This window comes from Amblyomma maculatum, chromosome 1, assembly GCF_055883805.1.
Source record: "Amblyomma maculatum isolate TAMU_Amacu chromosome 1, ASM5588380v1, whole genome shotgun sequence".
Classification (NCBI taxonomy): domain Eukaryota; kingdom Metazoa; phylum Arthropoda; class Arachnida; order Ixodida; family Ixodidae; genus Amblyomma; species Amblyomma maculatum.
Window position 1 is genome coordinate 276,686,181 of NC_139344.1, and position 14,541 is coordinate 276,700,721.

At 46.6% G+C, this 14,541-nt stretch overlaps 1 protein-coding gene across 6 annotated transcripts in view; it reads right to left on the reverse strand.

Annotated features, from left to right (window-relative positions):
* LOC146206604 (sushi, von Willebrand factor type A, EGF and pentraxin domain-containing protein 1-like) overlaps positions 1–14,541 on the reverse strand; it is a 159,442-nt gene that overhangs the window by 75,080 nt on the left and 69,821 nt on the right. For 5 of the 6 annotated variants that reach the window (XM_084591363.1, XM_084591362.1, XM_084591365.1 and 2 more), the window contains exons 4-6: positions 7,053–7,394; positions 340–469; positions 138–289 (exon numbers count right to left, since the gene is read on the reverse strand). In XM_084591363.1, the coding sequence (XP_084447489.1) occupies positions 138–289; positions 340–469; positions 7,053–7,394 (624 nt within the window). Of the gene's footprint in view, positions 1–137; positions 290–339; positions 470–7,052; positions 7,395–14,541 lie in introns of those variants that run through there. The other variant, XM_084591364.1, reaches the window with a different exon arrangement.

The window sequence follows — 14,541 nt, forward strand, 5'->3', positions numbered from 1 at the left end:
GAGTCTATTACCATAGTTCACCGGAGAACAGTATAAGGTATATTGAGTGGCTGAAGCAAGCCATCAGTTTTTAACGGCTTTACAAGAGTCGAAAATATGGAAGTGTCAAAGAAAGAAAAAATGCGCGCGCAGTATACCTTTTACCCTGAGTTGGTAGTGGCAGCTCTGGGGCGACATGCCTGGCGCATGGACGATGAAGTTGATCTGGTAGACGCCTTCCATGACGAGTGAGCCCGGCTGCGGCCCCATGGTGACTGTTACGTGCACTTTGCCTGGGAAGGACCGAAGCCTAAAGAGAGAAGCTCCGCGCTGCCGCGCTACTGCCCGCGCTCGACCCACCTGGAGCAGGACCATAGCCGCGGTTTGGGAACCTCGGCGCAGGAGAAGCCCGGACCCACCCACACCGTGCGGTCCTTGGGACAGCGCAGGCACGACTCCACGGCATTGCTTGGCTTGGGCGCGATCAACACTGCGCGTCCAAAATAGCGCTCTCTTCAGCACAAAGGGTTGCATCTTTTGGTGGGTCCTGAAAATGTACTTCGTAGCATGCAGGTATTTCGAAAGCGTTTGAGCCAATAGTTGGCCGACTCAATGGCAAAACCAGGGCCGCTAAACTGCGATTCCAAAGGCCGTTGAGCAATCGAGTTGACGAAGGTGAGAAGGCCCTCGATAGCTGGCGGGTTACGGTGTCTGCCATAATCGAAAGGTAGCGGCGCACCCTCGTGGCGTGGCGCGCTAACCGCAGTGTGAAAAGGCAATAAGGTAGAACTGGAGATTGCTTTGAGTAAAAAATAAAAATACTTCGGTTTTGCAATGCATATTTCTTATTTCTGGAGAAATAGAAATAAACATGGGTAGAGAGGGAGCCTCAGTTCGCAAGCAGAGCCAACGTTTCGACAAGGGGACTTGTCCTGGACAAGTCCCCTTGTCGAAACGTCTGCTCGGCTTGCGAACTCCGGCTCCTCCTCAAATCTTGTTCAGTGCTCTTTCGCAGTGTGCAACCACCTTCTTCCTCTCGTTCTACCATTATTTCTGGAAAGTTAAAATTTCAGTGTTGCAAGTACTGAATTCAAAAATACCTTACCACTGCTTGCTTAACAGTGTGCCGATGATACCACAGTGTTTCAAACGACATGGTTAATTTCGAAAGCAATCGCAGTTTTTTTTTTTCTACTAGAGTGTTTTTGAATATCTAAATTCAATTAATGAGTTCACTGTTTGCCACGGCATAACATAGGCAAATAGTCCAACGACCGGGCAAAACAATATGGAGGCCGCGGCGCACCATTTTTGGTGACCAAACGCGCTAAATTTGAATGGTTAGGCCGCACTTGCATAAAAAGAAAATGACATCCTACATAATAAATCAAAACACCTCTTGTTCAGTTATTTTGGTCCTTACTTTCTTCAAATGCTTCTCCCGACGACGAATGCCGCTACGATGACTCACCGACAGACCGTTCTACGTCTTCATACAACTATCGTCACCTGCTCGAACAGACGACCTTCACCTATCGCTTGCAGAGTGGAGGCCGCTGGCCACTTGACTGACTGAATGGGTTGATTAACTGATAGATAGAAACATGTCTTTATCTAAAGCCCAGAGCGTGCATTTTCGCTCCAGGCATCTGTGCCAATTGACGATGACAAACTTTAATCGGCCACTTCGGGAGTAATCGCCGCACAACCGGTCTCTTCACAAAGAAATGGTTTTTTTCCTCAATGTGTACCTGTACCTGTGACGTTTGCACAGTTACTTACTATTACCTAGACAGAAAGCTTGCGGCACTGCTGATGCAGTCCTCTTGAAGAGCCCTTCGACCACTATGGACGGACGCTCTGCGAGTCATGAGGCGCCACGCTACCGACTGCAGAACCATAAATTTTAGGTGACAGTTCGCAAAAACAAGCCTTGTTTACTATCACAACTGCCGTAACAGTCAATATGCTGGCTATAAATTGCAACGAACGAATAGAGAAGAACATTAAGTGCACGGTCACCGCATGACTTTGAATTTGAGTATCTTAACTGTAGCTTTTTGATGTACCTCGCAATTCTGAATATATGAGAAGTTTGCGAATATATTTTTTGGAGCGGAATCAAAACGGGAAAATCTTTCACAGGTACCCAATCGAAAATAAATTGTGCAGCTTCCCTACCGAATCGAATGCGAACCGAATATTGGAACTAATATTATCACCTTTTGTTGAAAATGCCGTGGGCAATCAAACGATTAGCGTTTAACTGAACAGAACGCTTTATTGGACTCATTTGTGCACTCGAATAATAGGCGGCAGCGATAGCAGCAAGAGGCGCTCGCTGGTCATCGAGCTACTAATGCCCGTGGCGCTCGTCAATGCTCAATTTAAAGTCGGCGAACAAACACCTACAGAAAGCCGCACAATGGTCACTAGCACAACATGGAACAAAGTGCAAACAGACGCGAGTGGCTACAATCAATCAAAACATGTGAACTATATCTACTGCTGCAGCTACACGTATCAAAGCAGACGTGGCGACTTAAAAACCACGCCGTGTCCTATTTTCTTGTGCATTACAAGTCGGTACTATATATCAAACATGCTTGACAATAAGTTTCGGTTTTTTCTTTTCCCTCTTCACAGCCTGAAGAAGTCAACATGTTGTGACAGAACAATGATACAAGTATAGTATATCTCTTTAAGGCGCTTTGTACAAAATTGCGCACAGTATTATCTAGCTTGGTTGTTTCAAGAATGTGCTGTAACTAGTGCTATGTTCTCTCGGCGCATCTTGTGCAACAAAGGAAATGATAAAGCCCCGTCTCTGCGACACTGAGCGTAAGTAAACGATGAACACCATATCTATGTGCGTGGCGGCTGCCAGCAGCAACAAATAAAGATTACATGGGTTCGCGGCATTATTGTCACGGGTTGTTGCGGAAACCTGAGACGGCCACCAGGGAGGACAGAACCGAGCGTTCTGAACCAGCGGCTGGGAAGCGGGCAGGAACGGGAGCCGAAGCAGCGGCGGTTGTTGTTGTCCTCTAATTTGATGGCACATACCCACAAAGGGGGATCGGCCAAGAATTAGGGTGCAGAGATATTAGATTTTGAGATATATAATTACATCGCAAAAAAAATATTAAACAGAAATAATTGCTAGGGAATAGAGAAGGTAATGAGTACACGCACATTGCGCGCGATCTTCTTCGTGGCCCATATACCCTGAACAGGCAGAAATAAATATTCGCCTCTTCTGCCAATATTTGTACAAAATAAGTAACAGTAATCTCCAGTAAGGGACCGCAACGCTAACCCAGCATGTTAAGGGTTGTGTTGGGTATCATGGCGCATGAGCAACTAAGGCTCTTATCATGCGCCGAATACGAGGTTGAAATACCCTTATTAATGGCTTCTAATATTATTGCAATTTATACTTTGTTTTAGAGACTTCTTTTTGTTAAAAATCTGAATGTACATGACAGGTCATAAGGACATTTTCACTTAAAAGCCACGTTGGAAGGACAATAATTGTTTGTTTACAGGCTTCGGGTATTTTCCCAGATACTCAAACCCCTTGAAAAGGCCTATAAGCGCCTCTCCGGCAGGACCAGAAAAAATAGGTAAGCATTAGATAACAAATTTCGTTATGGTCAAGTGCAGTTTGCTTGCTAGCGGACAGAACTATACTGTGCAGTGTTCTAGAAGTACAATTAGGTCATCGAAAGGCTCGTTTGTATTGTCACTCGTCCGCAGTCTTTGGTTCTCAGCGGTATTTTGCGTTGTAGAAATGATTGTGTAGTTTGAATAACTGTAAACTGCATGCTGAAAAATATTCAATCAAAATATCTGTCTGTTGTTCTAGAAAAAGAGAGAGGCATAAAGCGAGCTGTGAATTTCGTTTGATGGTGTTTAGCTGTTTATGAACAAAATATAATGCCGCAAGTTCTGTCAGCACAGTGGTGGAAATATCAAGCTTAAACTGTCGCGTCTTTAAAATGTATAAAATTATTCTCCGTTAATTACGAAAATTCCCTATGGTTTGATTTGTTTCTCTTTTTTTTGTTTCTTTAAATTATTTTGTAAACCAATCTTTGCGATTTTGTTTTAGCGCTCCAGATGACTCAGGAATAGATGGGCACGTCGTGGTAATAATAGTTTGTGAGAGCCGTGATTAAATTGAACAGTGAGATTATCCGAGACTATTTTATCTAGGATGACCTCTCGGAACAGTGATCACTCAATTAAACGCAGCTTCCAGGGTTTTGTTTTTGCTGAGATGGCTTTCGGTGAAGATGTTTAAGACAGAGGCCGCCCTCTGTCCACAGCGCGGTCGCGCCGTCGGAGCCCCTGTCACTCTTCCATCGTACTCCTCTAGCACAATAAACACTCGAGCTACACTCCACTACATACATGAAAGCACGTGCAACCAGTGCGGCCTGTATTACAACGCACGCGTGCGCGTAGCTGCGGTTCACGCAGCAATGTAAACTAGCGCATGCGCAGAAGGGGCTCACGGCGGTGCTTCGTGTCGTTTGCGAAGAGCTCGAGCCCTACTGCAAATTAAGAAACTCCGTTCGCTAAGGTTCACTAAGAGTAAAACGGAGCACGCGAGAGGCTCAACTGGTTAAAACAAGTCCCGTTGGTTGAAACGTGATGCCAGTGCGCTCTATCAGCGCATGCTCAGCAGAGAACGAAAGTGTGTCGGAATATCCGGCTGACACACGTCGATGTTGTGATGCTCGCCTCATCAGCGGCACGCGTGTGAAGCCGAGCTGCTAAGGTGATTTTCCGGCGCTGTGCGGTGGTGACGCTTTATGCTCCGTCACGAATGTCATCACGTTTAATATGCGTGACCGCCGTGGCGAAAGTTCGACCGGAGTTACCCAATCGATCTACGAGAAACAATCTCGCCGCCGAGCGCCGTGCGAACCACGGCGGTGAAAAGGGAGATTTTCGTGACGAAGCATAAAGCGCCAGTGTTGATAAGACGAGCATCACAATATCGAGATTTGTGAGGTGGATGTTCCAACGCACTTCCTCTCTCTGCTGCGCATCTGCTAATAAACAATGAAGTTTGTCGAGATTTGTCCAGTTCGATCACTGCTAGCTTGTTCCGTTTTACGTTTGGTTATGTTTGCCGTTTTGGTGCTGTTTGCTACTTTTGGTTTCGTTTGGTTCCGCAAGCTTGGCTTTTCTTCATAGCAAGGTAAACTATCGCGAGACACAAAACATGAGATGAAGGACCGAAAGGACCAAAAGGGAGGAATCGGAAGTCAACGCCAGGTTGCCAACTATGGGCGGTGGTTATTGCGCGATCTGTTGTTAAAAAAAAAATTTAAAAAAAAGAGACCAAGTTGCGAAAGGCGCGGAGGCTAGCATTTTAAGATGTACGAATACCCTGCCAGCCGCAACCCGGCGGTGGTAGTGTTTGGTTCCTCGATCTTGGCACAGACGATTATGAATTTTCATCATGCACCGCCGAGCCTCGTCCCTCTTACTGCAAGCAAAAGTTACCGCACGTTCAAGCTTCGTACGCAATTTGTTTCCCCCCAAGCGAGGCAACGGTTGAGGCGAGAAAGTGTTCGATTATTGGCGACAAAAATTCACAGTTCTGTAGAGGCAGTAATAATGAAAACATCGCATGAAAGGGAATGAGCAACTTCCTGCAGGCAAACTGCGGCGTCTTTTCGAACATTATGCTGACACAAGAGCCGATAACTGCCTCTGAAATGGTTTCACAGGCCGCCGATAAGTCCAAAAGAGAAGCAATTCAAGTGGAACGAAATTGTTCATCACGAGCATGCCGTTACTCCAGCATTTCGAAGTTCCAAAATTGTAATTTTCATGTCAAAATTTTTTTCCCCGGTGATGTGAAAAAACGGAGTGGTGGTGAGTAAACTTTGCTTGAGCTCTAGGCGCACCTTTTTCCCGTGCTATCTCTCCCGCCCTGCCGGCTGATGTTCTGGTGCCAGCTATATCTCCGGAGCTCATTTCCTTGTCTCTGTTGTAGAAATAATAGATAATACGATCCCCACCGCCATCGCATGTTTCGTGCTGGTCAAATTCCTGCATCCACGGAGTAATACAAGTATACCTCTCGATTTCTTGTACATCTTCTTTGAAAATTGGAGTGCTGTTGCCAGGTTTCGAGCTAAGGGAATTAATTAGCGAAGTGTCAAGTTCATGTACACAGAGCGAACTCGGCTTCTGCATTTCTATCCGGCTGTAAAAAAATCTGCGAAGCCATGCATAGTTCACGTGTGTATAATACCGATGTCACATGATACGCATTTGCTGAAATAGTTCATTTCGTAAGGGAGAACAACAGATCCGCGCGCGCGGCGATAATAGTGCACCACTACGAAACTTCGTTTCTGGCTCACGCAAGGAGGTTATTTTATTAAACACAGTGCCTGTCGACCAGGGCCCTTGTTGTTGTTGAATAACTGCTGTCACACGGACACTCCCGATCTCGATTTAACGTCTGAACGCGCTCCACGTTGAACGCTGCTACGCGTTCACGTCCACCCCAGATAAACCAGTTGACTTAGCCAATTGCCATCTTGTGCTGCATACAGGCACACGTATTCGTTTACAAGAGATTACAAAAAAAAAGTTAATTCTTGATCAGGCAAAAGTAAACAATCTCCTTCTGATGGAAAATTCAGTGGCTTTGACACATCTGCGGCAGTTTCCACGACAAATGGACGCAAAACACCACACTACTGACCCATGTACGTGAGTGCTAAGAGTGTTCACTACTGCTCAGGCAGACGCGTCGTGCTGAAATACCTTTGGAAATCAAATCGCGCAGAATAAAATAGTTACTTTAAAATCTTATAGCTTCCGTTGAATGCATTTCAGCTTGCTCCATTTTCAATCTGCGTTTTCTTAACACGAAAATACAGCAGCCCGATTGCGTATACCAGCGCCGGATTTGCACTGAGTGCTATAGCGGTCGACTCAATCATGAACAAATGTGCCCGTCTTACTGTGGTAGACCTTTTAACAATTTTTTCAACCCCTTACTTGGGGCGACAACCGGGAGGAAGGCTAAAATGAGGTACCTCTGGCGAAGGCCGTTCCTTCCGGGAAGCTTTCACGCTGCCGCTGATGTAGCATCGGCGTCGACGTCGTTGTCCGCGGAGGGGGCAGCGACAGAGGCCGTGCTTGGCGCGGTATCGTCCACACGTCCACGTAGCCTGTGTAGGGCCCGACGCGGTACCCTTTGCCCCGATAGAGCAGCTTGGGTGCCGATTGGCTTCCGAAGCTGTAGATGATGTCAGGCACCCTGTGACTGTGCGGCCGTCTCCGATGCCTCTGGCGTCGCCTCGCTCCGTTTTCGTGAGGCGCTCTGTACGGCAGCACGCCGGCAGGCGACCTCGAGACCGCTTCATTACCGCTTGTGCCTGCAAAAAGCATGCCGCGGGAATAATAACAAAGGTGTCGGGCTAAAAACGGGCCGACAACCTATGATGTAGACCATCGGTACAGTACAAACGTGTGGCATCACATGCGGTGTGCAACTTCCCACATCTGCAAACTGACTATGAGAAGGGCATTTGGGAGGGCTCTGCATTTACTGCAACCATTTGGGGTTCTGCCAACATCACCCGGCACACGAGTATTTCTTGCATTTCATCTTCATACAAATGCGGCCATAGAGGCAGTAATGCGATGCCGTGAAACGAGGCTCGCCAGTCGCTCGAGCTGCACGTTCACATTGTTGCAAAGCAATTAAAATGAAAGGGCCATTCAGTGCATAGCATTATACGCAAACCAATATGAAAAAGATTGAGGCAAGGAGACTGGGAAAACCCACGACGACTGCTGGCCTTACAGCAATAGAGTTTCGGTTGGGTTTATGGGGTTTAAAGTTCCGATGAAGATATGGAAGATGCCATACTGAAGGGATCTAGTTAATTTCGACCACCATGCATTATCTAACGTGCACTGCCATCGTACAGTACACGGGCGCCTTGCTCTTCGCCTACAACGAAATGCGGCTGCTGCGATCTCGATCTCTCTCTCTCTCTCTCTCTCTCTCTCTCTCTCTCTCTCTCTCTCTCTCTCTCTCTCTCTCTCTCTCTCTCACACACACACACACACACACACACACACGCACACACACGCACACACACACACACACACACACACACGCACACACACACACACACGCACACACACACACACACGCACACACACACACACGCGCACACACACGCACGCACACACACGCACGCACACGCACGCGCACGCGCACGCGCACGCGCACGCGCACGCGCGCACGCGCACACGCGCGCACGCGCACACGCGCGCACGCGCACACGCGCGCACGCGCACACGCGCACACGCGCACACGCGCACACGCGCACACGCGCACACGCGCACACGCGCACACGCGCGCACGCACACGCGCGCACGCACACGCGCGCACGCACACGCACACGCACACGCACACGCACACGCACACGCACACGCACACGCACACGCACACGCACACGCACACGCACACGCACACGCACACGCGCGCGCATATATATTATATATAAGGGAGACCACTGCCCCGGAAAGGCGCCGGTCCCTGGTTTCATCTCCGGACCAAGACAAATTTTTATTTAACTGCGAAGTTTCTGAGAAAGCTGTGTAGCTTCTTTTCAGTCGTATGGCTCTGTGCTTGGGTGTATGTTCATGAGTAATTGCTACCCTATTACAAATCTATTCGCCGAAATATTCCACCACATATATATAAATTTAAATTCGCTCTTGCACGCAAGCTTACAAATGTCTATCTTGTTTTATTTTAATATTAGTGTTGTTATGTTTCGTACTGAGAATTCTTGGTGATTTATCACACACTCTGTAACGAAAGGTAAGGTTAAACATTATCATTGGTCGATCGTCCAATGCTGCAGACGTATATGTGCTGGACTTACACAGAGGAACGCGCTAGTGTAGTATAATTGATGTCAGCGAGATTGTTTTGGCTCGACGCATATCACACGGCAAAATAGTGCCAAAGCGACGGAGGGCGCGAAAAATGCGCTTACAAGAGCTTCGCTGTGCTAAACCTTTTAAACAGTCCGCGATGTCCAGCGCACGCTGTTTCGCAGTCTCGTTCGCCTCATTCACCATCTCAATCTCTGGCAAGTAGCCCCGAGTTGAATTACTCATAAACGACGATGCTCGATTCTTTGTTGCACTTTTCTTTAAGGATAATTTCCCACTGGCTGCGCTTTGCTGCCTCAGGCAAAGCCTACATGTTGTGTGTATCTGGAAAACCACCTGTTGACATACCAAAGTGACAGCGAATGCTCTTTGAGGGTCGTGATAAAAACCGAATGCGCCTGTCAGGGTCGTCGCACTGCATACCACGGACGCTTCACAGCTCGCTACAAATAAAGCGATGGTATGAAAACACCCCGCGCCGAAAGACTTGGTGTCTCGACGCGCGTTGGCTGAGAAGCCTCCGACATCTCTTTCGGTCTCCTCGGAAACTCAGGACTAGCAGTCTGCGCGTGTAGCGCCGGTAACTTTTGCTCCTGTGCCATCGGGGCTTTCCAGTTCGTCCAGGAATGCGCCAGTAATTACCTGTGAACTGAAGCGTGTCCTCCGACTCCAACTTGGATTTGCTACTGTTGCTGTCATCCGCTGAAGTTTTGTTGACCTCTTGAAACGTGGCACGCATGCACTGTGAGGGATTATTGGCCAAGACATGTTGGCACCACGTTCGAACCGCCTTCTTTTTTTTCTCTACCGAGCCCCACGCCGCGGGGCGTTGCTCAGCTGTTCGACGCGTGAGAACAGCCGAACAATTCTACGGACAATTACAGTATAATCTCTCATACCAATTTGATCGCACATATCTGAGCGTTTTTGCGAGTTGCGAAACACAATTGTTAGGTTTTTCAGAAAGAAGAGCCACGAAGAAGCGGCGCATAGCTCGTGGCTCTTTGTCTTCTTCTGAGAAACTCCATTTGGCTCGTGACTCTCTTTCGCACGGTTACACCGGCAACGGTGTCAGCTGCGAAGCGACTCAACCGCCGAACGGACGCATGAGTGCTGTACTCTAAAACAGCTTGCAACATCTATTCTATATTAATCTCTTTCAGGCCCAGATTAAGACTTCATAAAAAAATATTTACGCTGAGGATTATGCTTAGGAAGTGGATAGTTCACAAAAATTAGAAAATTTGGGCTGAACCTTTCTTTTTCCGTGTTTATGAGTGGTTCCAAGATGTCTGGGGAATCTAGGGATCATACGGTCGTGGTCCATTCACATCTCAGGATCTGAATCCAAATCGCCCATTGAGAACAGAGCTCTGGTTTCATGGCGCAAGAAAACTTGCTTTCGGTCACCGACCGGAATTCGGCACAACCCGGACCTTCAGTTCTTGTTTTTCCTTTAAGTAATGACGAAACCTCGTTGCATTTTCATCTTGCCAGCTTCGGTCTCTTTATTCCGCTCAGAACGTGCCGTGCTCTCTGCATCTTGCACGCCATACCGGCTGCCGCAGCAAGCACCACCAACATCTCGGTTTGCAACAGGAACGAGGCGGTTGTTCATTCGGGCCACGGCCGAGAACAGCACGATCGCGGCGCGGGAGTTCGCTGGCCACCTGGGTTTGTTTCTCGGGCTTTCTCTGCAGCTGGGAAAAAAGGTGCACGTGAGGCTTATCCGATCGCAAAATATGGAATCGGGTGTTTGAGATGCTCTCCAAATTTTAATTATGGTATGGCATATGGGCTTAACGTACCAATGCGACATTCGCTACGAGAGACGCCGTAGTGGATGGCTAAGGAAATTTCGACCATCTGGTGTTCTTCAACTTGCATTGGCATCGCAAAGTGCACGAACGCCTTGCGGTTCGCCTGCATCCAAACGCGTGAGCCGCGGCAGGAATCAAACTCACGCCCTAGGGCTCAGCAGCCAAGCGCACTAACTAAGCAACCGAAGCGGGGTCCAACATTAGGAGCCGCATTTACTGTCTAAATTCAAAATTTCTGAATTACAATAATCGTAATTAAACCAGTTATTCAGTTACCTTGCGCACCTCGGACAATTTTTAACGCGTTAGCATTAGATGCCGCAGTGACTCCCTATAAGACCCGGGCTCTGTGTGTACGCGTGTGTGTAATCACCGCCAGTTGCGCCACTCGGAGAGAGGACGACTGGCGCGGTGGGAAAGGGCTCTGATATGGGAAAGGGCTCTGATATGGAAACGCGTAAATTAAATATTTCCTCAACTGCGCCCAGGCTGGTCTTCGAACCGGCAGCGGCGCCAACAGCTATCCGCTTCACTGGACGCTACACGAGAGCTCTATCGCGCTGCGCATTGCATGCCTTCGTATTCATCAACTGCCATCCAATGGATGCAAACGTATCACTATCGATGCATTTCCTTCTCCCTTAAGTGGTCGCAAAATTGTATGCAGTGTGCTACCACTAAGGTTCCCAGCATCCAAAGCAACCAATCCCGCAGATCTTTGACGTGCCAGTGCACATCGCTTTTGGCCAACCCAGCTAAATCGCCTCAACTATTTTTTTGCCTTCCAAATTAACAACATAATGCAACCCACCTCGCCTATCTGTACATTTCGTTCTTTAGTCCTCGGCTCAAGTTAGCTGGGACATCCGGCACATATTTAAAGGACTATAGACACGAAATTTTGTTGGCATTTTTCTTTTTGTTAATGATGCGTAAGGCATCCCTATATATGGATCACCACGCGGTTTTTGCTTAGTACTGCTATTGAATGCGCAACTGAATTTTCTTTCTCGCCAGTTTCAGTTTCGGTTTCAGCAGCCGAGATGACTGTGACGTCACCATCAAGTCTAGATCACGCGCAGCGTGAAAAAGCAGTGATATAATCGCTCACGCTTCACTTTTTGTAATTTCTGTCCTTGAGGAAGGCTGGCTTTAGTGTTCTGGTGAATTAAAACGACACAGGAACGATGATATCGCTATTTTATTCATCCCTCACGTGACCTAGACTTGACTGACGTCACAGCCATCTCTCGACCGTTGAAACCGAAACTGAAACTGGTGAGAAAAGAAATTCGATTATAAATTATTCAGCGGCTATAGGCGAATGTCATGAGGCGATTCATGTACAGCAATATCTTATCATGATTACAGAAGATAAAACACGAACTCAAAAATGGAAGTGTCTATACTCCTTTAACAGTGTAATTTGTTACTAAGTAAATTTGGGTAAGTATTCGCAGGACTCTTTCGTTGGGCCAGCTGAACATATATTGTGTATGGCACCCTGGTGTCTAGTCACAAATTTCGTACAGTGCGCACCAGCCAACGCACTGCATTCGAGGACATACGGGCCTTTTTGTTTTTTTCTTTTTATCAGCCGGGTGTACCGTTCACAACTCGGACACAACCGATGTGTCGTCCACCGCGCACTTCTCTCAGGACAAAGAAACGTTTTTCGAAAGTCTGATGAACCATGATCTAGTTTGTGCATGAAAGATAGGCGGGAATTTCGTCGCCTAGTTTCAAATGGCAATAAGTTAAATCGTTGTTTGAGACTGTTTACGCTAGTTGGGTAGACATAATCGTTGCAATAAACCTGGCTGCCTTACTCCATAGTGATTCAATGGAGTTTGCTAAGTAAACTTGATGAGGGTGCCAAATGAGGGATGTATATTCAAGCTGAGACCTGACAAGCGTTGTATAGGCTAAGAGTTTCGTTTGTTCATTAGCTTGATACAGAGTGCTCTTCAGAAAGCTTAATGGTTTAGCGGCCTCGTTAATAATATGCTCAATATGAGTATTCCAAGTAAGGTGAGAAGATAAATCTGCTCCTGGATATTTAATGGATGATACATGTTCAATGGTATCGTCTCTAATGAAATAGGTATGAACGACAACATGTCGCCTTTTAGTAAACAGTTGAGCTTTAGTTTTGTCAGTATTTATTTGCATTAGCCACGTTTTACACCAGTCAGAAATCACGTTTAAATCATCCTGTAAGATAATGTGGTTACGAGGGATTTTAATGGGACGGCAAATAACACAATCGCCGGCAAACAAACGAATACTAGAGGCAATGTTGTAATGCAAGTCATTTATGCACATGAGGAAAAGAATCGGCCCTAAGACGGAACCCCGAGGATTTCACTGAGACAGGAGCGGAGACGTTTTTGTTAATGATAACCGATTGAAAACGATCAGTTAAAAAATGTTTAATCCAGTCAATAACCCCAGGCGATAAATTCATTGCATAAGCTTATGGATTTAGCGGAAGTGAGGAACGCGATCGAAGGCTTTAGCGAAATCAATAAAGATGGAATCGATGGGATGAGTCGAATCAACAGATTGGTGAAAATCAGTGACCAACTCAAAAAGCTGCGATTGGCAGCAACGTCCACGTTGAAACCCGTGCTGATTAGAAAAGATGAGTTTAGAATTCACAAGGTACTGCATGATTTGAGATGCTATATACGAGTTTACATGAAACGCAAGTGAGCGAGATGGGCCTGTAACTGTGAAGTGAATTTTTATCTCCAGACTTAAATATAAGGATGACATGCGCGATTTTCCAATCCTTAGGCAATTTGCCAGTATCAAGGGAGTGCTGGAACAGCCTGTACAGCAGTGGTGCGGAGATGTGCTTGGTTAGTTTTAACAGTTTTGCGGGAATTTCATCGGATCCGGGACTACAGTTCGAAGGTAGACGGTCAATGGCACACTCTACCCCATGACAAAAAACAGTGATATCATTCATGAAGCGACCAACAGATTCCAAAATACCCGCATCGGAAAAAGACTCTTCGTCAGTAAAAACTGTGCTGAAATACATACTGAATTCATTCGCCAAAATATTTTCGTTGATTGGCATGCCGTCTATATCCAAACTCGGGAAAGCGTTAGAAGAACTGAGTTTCATAACCTTCTAAAATTTCTGCGGATCATTCCGCATCATGTTAGCAATTTCAGTATTAAGGAAAGCATCTTTAGCTTCTTTTATCTGTTTCTTCACGACAAGAGATTGCGCATGATAAGCCTCCCAACGCTCCTCCGAGTCTGAGACAGCAGTGTGTCGGTATGGGCGTTTCGTTTTGCGTATACTACGCCGAATTATTGGCGTGAACCACGGGTTACAATCATAAAGGGCTATTTCTAACAACGGTAAAATTGTGTTCTGACAGTCAAGAAGTTTATCATGAAGCAATACCCAATTGTCGTTGATTGACCGATCCTCGAAGCTATCGAGATAAAAAGCCGAGAAATCGACCAGCATTGACGTCAGATTTTCAACGTCTACCCTTTTGTAATCATAATTTTTTCGTTGCAAAGTCGCATTTCTCAACTTCGAGGGGGAGATTAACGTGAACAGCAAAATGATCACTTATTTTATCAGTAACCGTTGTTGTGGAACGCACAGGGTGGGTCGTAAAATACAGGTCTAAAACAGCAGTGTCACGAGTCGGCGAAATCAAAAGTTGTTGTAAGCAAAAGAAGCGAGCTATATCAAGCATTTTTATACATTCACCTTTATTCGTACACTCACTGAGGATAGTGTTAGAAGTCCAGTTGA